This window comes from Vespa crabro, chromosome 5, assembly GCF_910589235.1.
Source record: "Vespa crabro chromosome 5, iyVesCrab1.2, whole genome shotgun sequence".
Classification (NCBI taxonomy): domain Eukaryota; kingdom Metazoa; phylum Arthropoda; class Insecta; order Hymenoptera; family Vespidae; genus Vespa; species Vespa crabro.
In genome coordinates, this window is record NC_060959.1 from 9,957,588 (window position 1) to 9,973,906 (window position 16,319).

Sequence of the window (16,319 nt, forward strand, 5' to 3'; positions counted from 1 at the left end):
TCTTAGGAAAATATGTGTGTGTGTGTGTGTATGTGTGTGTGTTGGGTTATCTATATGTAAAAGAAATTTCATTAAATCGAGTAGACCCGAAACTTCTTTGACGATATTAAAATTCGATTATTTCTTTTTCGAAACTTTCTTAAGTTGATTATTGTACGGATTATAAGCTATTCCTAAGCTTATTATTTTACGATTGAGTTGGTGAAAAAGAAAAAAGAAAAAAAGAAAAAAAAGAAAAAGAAGAGAAAGAGAAATATAGAAAAGAAAAGATATTAGTCGAGACGAAGTTAATTGTGCTTTTTTTCAATATCACCAAAGGAACAATCTCACATAGAAGGTATTCCTCCTTTACATGTATATACCGATGTATCTTCTTCGGTCCATTATCAATTGGATGCGATAAAATGACATTTGTTTTTTCTCCTTCCTTTATACGTTCAGTAAAAAAAAAAAAGAAAAAAAAAGAAAAAAAAAAGGATAGAATCACAAAAAATTCCAATATCAACGTTTCTCTATCGTTTCTTTAAATTATATTTTTTTTTTTTAATTTCTTTTTATTTTTTTTTATTCTTTTTATATTTTTTTTTTTTTTTTATTTTTTTTTCATTGTTTTCATTTCTTTCATCAGGGATTTAACGTCGAGCAAAGTTTTTTTTAATTATCAGTCAATGCATTTCTTCGTATTTATGCGTTATAAATATATTGAGTTACGTGACTTCGATCAAGTGACGTTAATCAAATATTCCACGTGCGCTTACTTCGTTGAATTAACTTTATTTCTTTTTTTCTTTTTTTCTTTTTTTTTTTTTCTTTTCTTTTCTATTCATTGCGGTCGAACTTTTTATTGTCATTCAAATTGTCAACTTATGCGACGAGGGGTTTTTTTTCTTTTATTCCTTTTCTTATCATCGCGTATAAAATTATCATGCGGTTTAAACGAAACTAATGATTGATTCACGAATTCGCGCGCGATCTCTTATCGGGAAATATTGAAGGTCGATAAATTTGTCATGAGAATTAAACGCGCAATGTATATTGCATGAAGAAGAACTAATTGTTATATTTGTATATTTGATATATTATTAATTGATGAAAAAAAGAAAAATATAATAATAATAATAATAATAAAGAAAGAAATAATAAATATATTTTATATTTATAAGAACAAAAGATTTAAGGATTCAAAGATAAAAAATATATAAAAAATATGAACTGTACAAAACAAATAATAATAATAATAATAATAATAAATATACTTATTAGAAGTAAAATATAATTGAAAATGAATGAATATATATATATATATATATATATATATATATATATATATATATATCACTGGGAATAAAACATTAAAGAATAAATTTAACCAAAGAAATATAAAGTATTTTAAAATAAGAAATTTAGTATTAAAACGAGGATATGAATGAGTAAAGTGATGTAAGAAAGTATGATAGATCAAAAGTTCACAGATGATTTTAAAAATCAATTACTCGTTCTCTTCGACTCTTTTTTTAGGATTTTCTTTCTTCATCGAATTATAAATCTAAAAATTTTATTAGAATCAGAAGATTTACTCTTTATCGATGTTTTTTTTTTTTTTTGGAGAAAGGCGCGGAGGTTGGGGTGACGCGCGATGGAGGTAATTAATAATTAAAATTAATTATATGATTTTAAAAAAAAATTTTTTTTCTTACAATACTATTAATAATAATACTAATAATAGATATTATAATATTAAGAAGAAATATTGACTTGAAATGGACAGCGTTAATGATCGATTTTTAATATCATTTAGAATAATTATGATTCATCCATCTTTCCCATTAATCCACCCTTTCTCCCCATTAAACCACCCACCCTTCCCATCTACTTGATTCAGTCATTTATATATTATTACAAATACAAATACGATCCAATAACTTAACGTGAAGAATTTCAAAACGCGTAATGTGTAATATAGTTGGTATATCGTTATAGAATATTTGATAGTAATAACTTTAACAACGATCGTGGACGTATGACGGACGGACGATTAGGGTAATTTCGTCGTTAGGCAATGGCCGCTAATGATCATCATTTTTCGAGGACATCGAGCCGAAATAATAATAATACGTAAGTAGTAAGTAGTTCTGCTTACTACTCGTCGGCTTTCTTCCGTCGTCGTCGAAGTTTTCGCAGTCGGGATCGGTCGATCGAATCGAATGCAATTACTTAAAGAAGAGAAAGAGAAAGAGAAAGAGAAAGAGAAAGAGAAAGAGAAAGAGAAAGAAATAAATCGACTTTATTTGCTGCCGAACGCACGCGAGCGCAACGGAAAGGGAAAAGTCGTAAGAAAAAGAGATAGATAGATGGATGGATAGATACATAGATAGATAAATAGGAATAGAGATAGATAGATAGATAGACAGACTTCCGCTTTTCACATAATTTCGTTGTAAATGTATATATATATATATATATATATATATATAGATTGATATATAAACTTGTTTTTTCTGCTTGTATGCATCTATCGTTAGGAAAAGGTGTATTATAGCTAACGACTTTTATATATGTATATATATATATATATATATATATATATATATAACAGATGGAAAGGTAGATTATAACAAATTTTATATATATATATATATATTTATATGTATATATATAATAGATTGAAAGGTAGATTATAACAAATTTTATATATGTGTGATGTGTGTGTGTGTGTGTGTGTGTGTGTATAGCAAATTGATAGTAGGATGAAAGAGTGAAACAACAAAATAATTTAAGAACGATTTTGTACAAGCGATTGTCGACATTTTCTTTTTTCTTTGTTTTTTTTTTTTTTTTCTACTCAACTCAAGAGAGACGCCTTATCTTAATTAGATAAATCATCAATATTTTACATTTTTTATTTATATATTCGTATTTCTATTTTATCGAAAATTTTGATCGAAAATTTTTTTTTACCCATACATCTACTTTTTCGCATTATAAATTTTTGTTGATCGAAGTGATAAACAAAATACAAAAAAAAAAAAAAAAAAGAAAAGAAAAAGAAAACAAAAGAAAAAAAAAAAAAGATAATTGCATATCGTTCGATCGTTATGTGAAATAATCGTTCGAAAAATGTTATTTCCTAATTTAATTTCTCGTCATTAGAAAAGAATCACGCTTATCGATCTAAGTTTTATCTAAGATTGTAAATTTGCAGGTTTAAGTGGAACGTTAAAAAGTCAAATTTACATTTTGATATATCGAATATCATTTTATTTTCTTAATGACAATTTTGATTTATAGAATTTTACAAATTTCTCTTTATCGTTTTATTTCTTTCCTTTTCTCTCTCTCTCTCTCTCTCTCTCTCTCTCTCTCTCTCTTTCTTTTTTCCTTTTTCTATTCGGATATAGAATTAAGAGAAATAAATAAAAAAAAAAAAAAAAAAAAAAGAAAAAAAAGGATGAAAAAAGAATAAAAATAAAAAAATAAAAAAATAAAAGACAAAAGAAAAAAGAAGAAGAAGAACAAAAAGAACAGACCGGAAGGAAAGTTCGAATAAGGATTTTATCGTTAAACGTAGAATATGTTGAATAGTTATCGTAAATCGTTATTTTAAAAGCTTTCTCTGTTGTCGAGCTTCTTAAACTGAATAAAAGCTTCTTCGAAGCTTCTTTGAGAGGTACGAACAGCTTTTAAATATGTCTTGTTCTCGCTCTCTCTCTCTCTCTCTCTCTCTTCTTTCCCATTTTTAAATTTCTCAAGGCACGTCGACTCACGGAAAATACGTTATTTTGCATTGAGCCGATGAAATCCTCGACGGTTTCTTCATTTTTTTTTCTTTTCTTCTTTATTTTTTCTTTTTCCACGAATTCTTTTTTAAAAATCGCAATTGTAATTCAAAGTTATCGTCTTCAGTTCTATCGATCCAATGCAAATCTGCCTCGACGAATAATCTAACTAAGTAAGAAAATACGTAATGCTTCCACGAAGATAACGTGTAAGGTTATTTATTTTACGTAAGATGAAGAAAATAACGGAAAGTCCATTGTCGGAGGCGCCATTTTTCCTTGGCGCCTTGATCACGCGTTTTCTCGTTAAAAAGAAGAAGAAGAAGAAGAAAAGAAGAAGAAGAAGAAGAAGACAAAAAAAAGAAGAAGAGAAAAAATTCGAAGACTTTTCGAATAGATCGGAGTTTCTTTTTAATTTTTCTTTTTTTTTTATCTTTCCTTTTTTTTTTTTTTGCTTTTTTTTTCTCCTTTCTTTTTTTTTTTTGTCGTCGATCGAAAATAAAAATTTACTTCGTAATTAAAAATTTATGTCGCAATAAAAATTTCTTAATTCGCTTTATCGAGCGAATAATTTTTTTTCTTTTCTTTTCTTTTCTTTTTCTTTTTTTTTTTCTTTTTTTTTTATAGAAAAGAATTAATTATTCTAATAATTTCGTCGAATTTGTATTTGACGACGGATAAACGTAAAGTAACGAACATATACGATCGTTTTGAAAAATTTTATTCGTTATTTTTCGTTACTATTAATTATTCTATACGATTGAAATCGATTGATTTTCAATTTTAATTGAACGATTAATTTTAATCTTCTATCGATTTTATGAAACTTTATAAATTTTTACGAGAGATATTTTTTCTTCCTTTTAACAATTCGTCTAATTAGAATCTAACGATAGATGGATATTATGCATACAATATTTAGAATCATTTTGAAAATTTTATTGGCCTCAATCGTACTGTCAATTATCATCATCATTTTTCATAATTCAAAATTCAAATCGAATTTATCATTGCACTAATCATAATAAATTTATTCGAAACGATTCTTATTACGATATATCTTACGATCAAATAATATATATAAAGAAAAAAAAGATTGACAGAATAGAAATTTTAATAGCACTAGTTATTTCGTAAATCAGTCAAAAGTTAATTGCAATCAAAGAATATTCTATACGTAATAATTACATTTATAACCTAGTTACAAATATTTATCTAGATAAAACAGATACGATAAAATCAACATAGGGTGTTATTAATTAAAAGCCCAATTAAGCTTTACCCCTTTGACGATACGGACAGAAACACACAATGTGTATTTTCGTTCTAGCGAATCAAATTAAATGATAAGTGGGTATGTAAATGCAATTGTTTGATTAAATGGATCTCACCGCGTTAAATAATTGAGTATAAGATGATTTATATATCACCTACGTTGTTACAAATTCTATAAAATTATTTTTTTCCCTTTTTATTTTTATTTTTATTTTTATTCTGTTTTTTTTTTTTTTTAATTTTCTCTTTTTATTATTATGTTCATTTTTTTTTTTGTTTTTTTTTGCTTTTTCAAAAGAATATTTGAAAAAAAAGAAGAAAAAAAAAACATAAGATGGTATAAAGCATTTCATTTAATAACGAAGAAAAATATATTATATATATATATATATATATATATATATATATATATATATATATAAAAATAGAAAAGGAGTAAAATTTTAGAAATAATTCGATTTCTATATCCAATTGTTATTTCAATTTTTTTTTCTTTTTTTTTTTTTTTTTTTTTTTCTTTTTTTCTTAAGACAGACATTGACCGGTGAAAATTATTCATAGATAATAATGGAATATCGATTAATCATTTTTAGATTGAAAAAATTTTTTTGAGGATCATTGACTAATCCTCATGTAATCGTTCATTTCCGATATGAGAATAAAAAATTTGATTTAAAATTGTCGGAGAAATGAAGTCACATTTAAGCGGAAGGAATCAAAGATAATTGTTTCACCCTAACTAAATCTCCCTCTCTCTTTATAAATATATATATATATATATATGTATATATATGTACATGCCTATACATATGTAAATGTATATGTAAACTTATATATCTGGAATAAAATTTGTCGTTCCCATCGTTAGAATAGAGAACATAATGGAAGATATTAATATACGTACGTGGAAGTACGTTCGTCATATGGCCGACATTGAATTGAATCACCTAATAAAGCAGAGATTCACTGAATCATCCCATCGAGTCAGTCAGTCAGTCAGTCAGTCAGTCAGTCAGTCAGTCAGTCAGTCAATCAGTTAGTCAGTCAGACAGACAGTCAGACAGTTAATCATCTACGTCGTCGTAATTTTCTTCGATACTCTTCGCCTTATAGTTAATAGCGATAATCATATCATACATATATATATATATATATATACACTGCATATAAGGTTTCCCTTATGAGAAAGAAACAAACAAACGAACGAATGGAAAAAGAGAATAATAATAATAAAAAAAAAAAAAAAAGAAAAAAAAAAGAATAGAAAAAAAATAAGAGAGAAAAAAAATAAAGGGAATTTCAATGACAAATCCGTCGGAATATTATCAGGACATCGTTGACCTGAGTCACGCGACCGGGAATAGTTTGAGAATGATAATCACTTTAAAAACTAATTCCTTAGGCTCTTAAATAATTCCAACGTAGGCAAAGGCAAAAGAGGAAGAAGAGGATGATGACGACGACGATGGCGCATACATTTATTATTTTCACAAGTGCAAAAGAGAAAGAGAGAGAGAGAGAGAGAGAGAGAGAGAGAGAGAGAGAGAGAGAGAGAGAGAGAGTGAGTGAGCGAGAGTTATGAATAATCAATATGAACCAAAAACATCTTGACTTGTATCACTTGAAACATCTATTCCGTGATTCATTCTTATTATTATTAATTAGCTCGTATTACAAACAATACGTATGTATACAAAGCAAACGAATCGAAACAGTAATAATAACAATAATAATAATAATAATAATAATAATAATAATAATAATAATAATAATAATAATAATAATAATAATAATAATAATAATAATAATAATCATAATGAATAACAAATAATGAATCTATATATCATCATAGATATGGTATTAACACAATGACGTTCAAATGGTAGATATAATGATATAATTCGTTAGCCTACTCTCTGTCTCTCTCTCTCTCTCTCTCTCTCTCTCTCTATATATATATATATATATATATATATATATATATATATATATATATATATATATATATATATATACATATATATGTATATATTTTAATACAATTATTCAATGATTGAATCGATCAAAAAGATAATAACAAGAAAGATGTCGAGTAGTCTAATTACATACATCTCTCCCTATGTATTTTATTTCATTATAGTACTATAGATCAATATCCTATGTTATATTGTTAAAAGATATATATGTGTATGAACTGAAATGTGTGTTTGTGTGTGTCTGTAATATATTAATAAATTAAGATAATAAATTCTATTGATTTATTTTGTAATAGAATTATTTTTGATTAATTTATATAATACATATGTGTATTTATATATATATATATATATATATGATATCTATATTTTAGGTATTGGAATTGATGATACATTCGTAATGTTGGCCGCCTGGAGACGAACGTGTATTACCAAACCCGTACCTGAGAGAATGGCCCAAACCTTAAGCGAGGCTGCTGTGTCGATCACGATCACATCTTTGACTGACATGATATCGTTCTTCATTGGCATACTATCGCCATTTCCCTCGGTACAAATATTCTGCATTTACTCAGGTACATATGAATATGTAAATATTATTTCGACGTTCATATATTTACATATCAATTATTATTTATTTATTATAATCATGTCAATGTATGTAATTAGCCAGTAGGATCTATGGAGACTTTGTGTTTTGTACTAATGATCAATCAATTTTATGCAGGAGTTTGAAGATGTTTTTCTTTTTTTTCTTTTTTTTTTCTTCTTTTTTTTTCTTTTTTTTTTTTCTTTTTTCCTTGTATGAGACGTCGTTCTCATTCAAGTTGGATAGTGAAAGTGTAAAGAGAATGGTTGCATATTCTTACCAACAGACTTTCTTACGTCTCGTCATCTTTAACTTATCCAACTTTATCTCTTACATACACACATATGTATATATTTACATATGTATATATATATATTGTACGTAAAAATATATCTCCTGTAATAGTAAAGAAATTACGCGTCGTTTGTTTAAAATCTTCGAAATAATTTTCATTTCTACGGATTAGCTAGAATCAGATTTTGTTTGATTTAACGTTATAAACAGATTTATGTACGTATATTTTATGAAAAATATAATTTATCTAAACAATTGTTATATAATATATCGAAGAAAGATAATAATAATGGAATTTAATTTTATACCAATGAACTTATCTCTGAAATTGTAAAGAACAAATATTATAGATCAGGATCTTTGAAATATTGCATTTGAATATTTACGTCAATTGATTTGCGGTATACATAAGATCAGTATATATTTATCGATAGAATTTATGGAATTGAAAAGATGATTGTTATATATTGAACAAATGAAAATAATGTCATTTAATCTCTTTAAAAATAAATGAATTTATTTGTAAAGGAAATATGGCTGCGTATAATGATCCTCGAAATATTTCAATCATCGATTTATCTATGCATAGAGATTTATAATATTTATCAAGAAAATAATTAATGAATGTGATTGTTGTATATTGGGAAAACAAAAAAAAAAACAAAAAACAAAAAACAAAAACAAAAAACCAAAAAGAAAAATAATACAATTTAATTTTTATATATTTATGTATATTTATAAGCGAAAAGAATATATGTAAAAACAATTGTTTTTGTTGTCCAATAAAATCATGCGATTTAACTTATAATATTTAATAAAAAGAAATGAACGTTCGGAAGTTTAAACGATAACTCATAAATACGTATTTCGAAAGTGAAAACATGTAACATGCGCCGTATTTCTTTTACAATCACAGATATCTATGTATATCGATGTACATATATATATATATATATGTACGTAATATACATACAGGATTACTGACGAACGTTAAGAAACAAAATAATTGTTTGGTAATACATAACTATATATGGTATATGCATATATACGTATATTCTTTGTTTTCTGAGACACATAAAGATGGAATTACAAGGAAAAAAAAAAAAAAAAAAAAAAAAAAGGCACATTTAATATCACAAAGAGATAACATTTCGTACATGTCCAACGTACGATAATGTTTTTTTCTTTCTATTTTCATTTTTATTCCTTTTATTATTTTTTTTTTTATTTTTTTTATTTTTTAGTTTTATTTTTTTTCATTCATTCATCTTCGTTTCCTTTCGACATAAATATGCTCGTATAAAAGTTAAAATTAATTTTTGTTTACGTTAATCCAGGTTTCGCCGTAGTATTTACCTTCCTCTTTCATTTAACCTTCTTCTCTGGATGCGTTGCCATAAGCGGTTATTGCGAGCAAAAGAATCTTCACAGCGTCGTATGTTGCAAAGTTCAGCCTCTTTCAAAATCATGTGAGTATAATAATATATCGTTTTAATATAAACAATTATCAATTCTAATTGTTTATTAATATATATATATATATATATATATGTACATGGTGTGAATGATTAAATAGTAATCAATATATTATAATTATTAATCAATTATATGATTACGATAAAATGGTCGAACTTATACATCGGTGTATTGAACGGATGAAATTTCTAATCATGAACGAAAAGAAAAAAATTGACCAAACTTCGACGCGTTAGTTAGATAATTAATTAATTAATTGATTCATTAATTAATCAGTCAATTAGTTAATTAGTTAATAAAATAAAATATTATACATATATATATCGTTGAGAAATCAGATGATTATATCGTTTGTTTCGAAGAACTATTGTTAATTAAATTTTTAAAAGATAATGAGAGATATAAAAGAAGACACCTATCGAACTTCTCAAAGAGTATACTGACTTCTCCTCCTCTTCCTCCTCCTCCTCCTCCTCCTCCTCCTCCTCTCCTCCTTCTCCATCTCTTTACCCGGAATCACTTTCACAAGGGACTGTTACCTCAAACGTATCATTCGTTCGTTTTTATTTGTACTTTCATATACTTTTTTTTTTTTATTATTATTATACGAAGAACATACTTTCTAGATAAACGAGAGAATAGACTTGTATTAGAATGGAACGCGAAAATGGTCATTTGTAATAGTATTATATATCTAACAACGAATTTTATGCTGACTCGAAAATTATGCTGACAACTTTTATTACTCCATTATTGCTTGACTTTTTTTTTGTGTTTTCAACTTCTTTCCTCAGATCGTTTTGTTCAGCAACTTTTATTATGACCAGAGAGAGAAAAAAAGAGAGACAGAGACAGAGAGAGAGAGAGAGAAAGAGAGAGAGAAAGAGAGAGAGAAGGCATTCATGTATATCCCATAAAAATTCTCAAAAGTCGTCGATTGTTGATAGATGATCAATTTTATTACTTAATACTTCATGAATAAAATTCACAGCATCCATTTAATCGTTTTACAATTCGTTCGTTCGTTCGTTCGTTCGTTCGTTCGTTTTTTATGAAATTTCTGAAAATTATAATATCAATTTTTATCACTTCGATCCTAATTCTACAGATGATTTTTATAGATATCAAGATAATATCAAGATAATATCAGGATATAAAAACAATATATAATATCTGATATATATATTTATATATATATATATATATATATATATATATATATTTTATAGATATTTATATACAAAGTTATGATATTATATAAAATTCGATATTATGTCAATTTGATCGATGATCGAGAAGATTTCACTTTGGAAAAAGAAAAAGGTTTGCATTCAGGAGAAAATTGAAAAAGTTACGAGAAAGGGAAATAGAAACTGGTAAGGAAGTGGGAAAAAAAAAAGGGAAAAAGCAGAAAAAAAAAGGAGTTAAAAGAAGTTTACTAAAGAGATTCCTTCATACGTATATCTTTCATACTATCTCTCTCAAATTTTTTTTTTATATTCCAACCCCCCACAGTCCCCCTTAAAGAAAACACACATATATAAATATATACGAAGCACACACGTACACGTGCGCTCATAGGAGAATTGTAAAAAGGGCATAGAAAGATAGAGAAAAAGAGAGAAAAAGAGAGAGAGAGAGAGAGAGAGGGAGAGGGAGAGAGATAAAGAGAGACAAAGCAAAAGTAGCATTCTGAGAAATTTTCACTTTTGCATCGATATCGAGAAAAGTACAACACAATGGTCTGCTCCGATGCTTTCATACGCGTCGTCGTCATCGTCGTTATAGTCGTCGTCGTCGTCGTCGTAGTTGTCGCATAGTCGTTTTTATAGTCATTGTCATCGTCATAGTAGTCGTCATGATAGTCGTCATAGTCGTCGTTTAGTACGTAGAGGTAAAATAGGAGTTGAAGGTTTTTTTGTAGGAAAAGGTGATTTTGAAATGGTTGAGAGGAGTATGAGGAGGAAGGTGAGGAGGGCTATGCATTGTCATCGGCCGAGTTTCGTCGTTTCGTGGAGCCCGATTTGAAATCTCGTTACGCCTCCTTTAGAAACGGGACATACATACATACATATATATATATATATATATATATATATATATGTATATACATATATATACATACATATATACATACCTACCTACTACCTGCCAGGCATATTACGTCAGAAAATAGACGAGTATTACGCTTCGAGTATCGTTTATTCGTTAGATCGCCTTCCCTTATGTAACGACTAAAGTATAATAGTAGTAGAATAGTAATAGTAGTAGTAGTAGTAGTAGTACTATTTATTAATATTAGAATTGTAATAGTAATGGCACGTCATGCTTTCTCTCGATTTCGTCTCGAAATCTTCGATTATGTGCATCGCGATTTATATGTGTAAATACATAGTTATGTATATATATATATATATATATATATATATATATATATATTTATGTATGTATGTGTGTTATGTATGTACATTTATATATCGAGATTCTTTTTCTTATTTCATTTCAAATGTTATTCAATGTACGATTGAATGAATTTAAAAAAAGAAAGAAAAAAAGAAATCTCTTCTCTAATATTCACAGTTTATCGATCTGTTATATATGTTTATTTTAATTATAAATGTCTTCTTTTATATCACTGTCAAATGTGAATAGTAATATATTATAAATTGAATCGAATGACTTTTTTTTTTTTATTCGTTAAATTTTAATGATGATAATAATGGAAGAATCGTAATGGGAAGTGAATCTTTATTATTATTATTATCATTGTCGTTGTTGTTGTTGTTGTTGTTCCTATTATTATTATTATTATTATTTGAAAATTTTCTTATTAAAAATATTATTACAATATATTTAAACTTAAATATATCATTCGAATTAATTTTTAATTAATTAATTTATTTATTTATTAATTAATTTAATTATATATATTCGTTAATGAAAATACAAAGTTTATTTAATTCTTTTTTCTAATTTACATTTTATCCGATTGTAGCTCATCGATCTTGGCTTTATCGATTGTTCTGTACCGGAGGAGTCGATCCAGATGATCCAAAGAATCCAATTGACAATCCTGAACACGGATGCATGACCTGGTTCCGAGATTATCTGGCTGCAGCTTTGAATTGTCGTCCTGTCAAGGCCATTATCATATTCATTTTCATATGTTATTTACTTGGTGCTTTATACGGACTGACTACGCTACAGGAAGGATTGGATAGACGAAAGCTTTCCAAGGAAGATTCTTACTCGATTGCCTTCTACGATCGCGAAGACTTTTACTTCCGTGAATTTCCTTATAGAATACAGGTTTGTTTAAATTACACAACATTCCTCTTCTTACATGATATTTCTAATCTATATCTATATCTATATCTATCTATCTATTTATTTATCTATCTCTCTTTCTCTCTCTCTCTCTCTCTCTCTCTCTCTCTCTATATATATATATATATATATAGATATATTTCGGATTAAGATTAAATAAGATTAATCCTTGCAGAGTATACGCTTTGATATTTGTCCTTTATTTATTTACAAATGAAAGAGAAAAAAATAAAAAAAAAAAAAAAAAACCGAGAAGATGAAAAAATTGAATCCTCAAGAGAAAGGAAAAAAAAAACAAACAAAAAAAGAAAAAAAGAAAAAGAAAGAAAGAAAGAAATAAAGAAAAACGAAAAAGCACTTGTTACTTGGAAGATAGTTTAGAAATTATTTTGAATAAATTATTTAGGATTTATTTACAATGAATGATGATTCGTTTGATTCTTTAAACCGAACGATTAATGATAGAATTGTCTTAACGAGAATTACATTGAAACAATATTTTCTTGTCGTATATATTGTACGTATTATTGTCGTATATATGTGTCATGCTATTTAATACGGTATTATATATTAACTTATGAATATATATCGTCCTACGTAGAGACACCCGGTATCCGTTAATTTACGAGTTGTACTTTGTGTTTATTTAGTATATATCATACTGTATAAACACTAGTAGACATTAGTGTATATAGTGCATTGATTTATGATACTTTGTATATGTATATATCCTTATTGTAGACTTAGGATACAATTGATAGGAGGCGGACTTATGTATATATATATATATATATATATATATATATATATATATATATATTTAATTAACATTTCGAAAAAAAAAACAATTTACCAAAGAGGAAAAAGAAAAAGAAAGATTCAAGTCTCCAAGTGAAATACATATCTTTAAATTTAAACCGGAACATTTAAAGATTGCATAATTGGTCTCGTAACGATTTCTACAGACGCACCTTCGAAAATTTCACTTTCGATACGTTCTTGATATTTCTTTCGAATACATCGAAAGAGGATAAAATTTTAACGAAGACTTTCTCATAACGAATATTCGAACGATTTAATAATATATATATATATATATATATATATATATATATATATATATATATATATATTTGTAATGTTCAAATTGTAAGACGTTCGTAATCGACTGTTACGATAAGAAGCAAACCTGGCGTAAGTATTTAGAGTATACTTCACGCACAATAATTATGTCACGTTTTTCCTCCTTGTCCCTCCCCCCTTCCCCTCTTATATATATATTTTGCCACTCTACTCTCCTGTCTTAAGTGGTAACACTTCTCTTTCACTTAAAACAACTTTCTCCGTGTTGGCTGGCCAACTGAGTTTGTGAAAAGTAACAACTTGTGTATTGCGTCAATGATTACGACGACGACGACTTTAATCAACCGAAAAGAAGTTGATCGATTTATATATATAAATATATATATATACGTATATTTCAGAAATATTAATTCCATCTTGTCGTAAAATAATCGAATAAAATCTTTCGATTTTATAATCTTCGCATGAATTAATTACGATATTAAAATATTATTTAATTTATATAAAGTTTAATCGAATATACACAACATTTATTTCTTTCAAATATATTCTAATGTCATTTTATTAGAGACGCATACATACGTGTATATGTGTCATCATAATTAGACCAGTTTTAATAATCGTACTTGGAATATTTTTTTGTCGATAAAATGGAATTTTTCGGAATAAAAATAATATGGAGTTGGTATAGAAGGAAAGTAGAAAAAAAAATTGATGAAACAAAAGGAAAGAGAAAGAGAGAGAAAGATTGGTTTGTTTCGTTATAAGATGGAAAACGTAAAAACATTTTACGTCGTTGCGTAAAATGTCTATACGTGTGTGTATGCGTACGTGTGTCCGTTCCTTTACTCCTCTTAGTCTTCCTCCTCCCTCAGCAATCCATACACATTGATGTTGACTCGTCTGTCGATCCAAAAAAAAGTCCCTGGAGGACCACTTTCACGAGATTGCTTTCACGCAAACACATCCTATCTACGTTTGTATCCCATGCAGTTCCTTTCTCCATCTTTCTCTTTCTCTTTCACACCACATACAAACTTATGTGTATTTATGTATGTATGTATGTATGTATGTACGTACGTGTGTATGTACGTACGTGTTTATACAGAGAAAGAGAGAAATGTAGTATACAGACATATTAATGTAATATGTATATACACAGACATTCTCTTTCTAATTTTACAGGTGGTAGTGTCCGGCGAGTATGACTATAGCGATCCAGAGATACAGCAACAAATGGAGAACCTCACGAGATCCCTCGAGGCTAGTTCATACATAAGCGCACCGATCTACACGGAAAGCTGGTTGCGCAGCTTCCTAAGTTACGTATCGCGAAACGAAGACTACCTAAATGTTACCATCAAAGACGAGGGTAACTTTGTCAAGGCGTTAAAAGAGATATGGTTATATTCGACTAGTACCTTTTCCCTCGATGTTAAATTTGACGATAACGACGAGCACATTGTCGCAAGTAGATTTTTGATACAAGCTGTGAACGTAAGCGGTACGAATCAGGAGAAAGAGATGGTAAAGGAATTACGAAAGATATGCAAGGATTCATCATTAAACGCTAGCGTATTCCATCCGTATTTCGTATTTTTCGATCAATTCGAATTGGTAAGGCCTACGAGTATACAATGCATGATATTTGGCGCATTGGTAATGATGCTTATCAGTTTTATCTTCATACCAAATGTATTGTGTTGCCTTTGGGTGGCATTTTGTATCGTCTCGATCGAATTGGGGGTCGCCGGTTACATGGCCCTATGGAACGTTAATCTCGATAGCATTTCTATGATAAATCTGATAATGTGCATTGGATTCAGCGTTGATTTCACGGCTCACATATGTTACGCTTATATGAGCTCGAAGAAAGTCACGCCCGAGGATAGGGTTAAAGAAAGTTTGTACAGTTTGGGTTTACCGATTGTACAAGGTGCCGCATCAACTATATTAGGCTTGGTTGCATTATTATTAGCCGGTACATATATATTCTTGGTATTCTTCAAAATGGTATTTTTGGTTATATTCATTGGTGCCATGCACGGTCTGTTTTTATTGCCAGTATTATTGTCGATATTTGGTCCAGGTTCCTGTACAAGTTCCAATAGTAATGACGATCAAGAAAACGACGTTGAAAGGGTAAAGAGAAATGTTATAATGGAGAAAGAATTGATCGATAAACTTAAACAACCTTTCGTTATACCTCATCCGACTTTGTCCTACTATCATCACACAGGCATGATAAAATCTCTTCAACCGAGTCCGTCCACAAGTTTGGCGGCATTCGAGGAACGCGATCCTGGATTAGGTACTAGCGAGGATAGCAATTCAACTGAGAGTGGTTCCTCGCAAAGTAGAAGACGTCAGCGTGAATTGGACGAGGAAAAGCGGAAACATCAACAAGAGCTTTCTAGAAGATCTATTGGCGTACTTTACGGTGTATCACAGTTTCAACCTGCTATAGGGGCTGGCGGATCTATAGGAGGAGGAGGAGGAGGAGGAGGAGGAGGAGGAAATCAA

At 28.3% G+C, this 16,319-nt stretch overlaps 1 protein-coding gene across 4 annotated transcripts in view; it reads left to right on the forward strand.

Annotated features, from left to right (window-relative positions):
* LOC124424229 (patched domain-containing protein 3) overlaps positions 1-16,319 on the forward strand; it is a 53,284-nt gene that overhangs the window by 33,893 nt on the left and 3,072 nt on the right. For 2 of the 4 annotated variants that reach the window (XM_046962994.1, XM_046962995.1), the window contains 4 exons: positions 7,402-7,602; positions 9,248-9,379; positions 12,382-12,695; positions 14,982-16,319. The exon at positions 14,982-16,319 is cut by the window's right edge and continues 209 nt beyond it. In XM_046962994.1, coding sequence (XP_046818950.1) covers positions 7,402-7,602; positions 9,248-9,379; positions 12,382-12,695; positions 14,982-16,319 — 1,985 coding nt within the window. Of the gene's footprint in view, positions 1-7,401; positions 7,603-9,247; positions 9,380-12,381; positions 12,696-13,454; positions 13,770-14,981 lie in introns of those variants that run through there. The other 2 variants (XM_046962996.1, XM_046962997.1) reach the window with 2 other exon arrangements.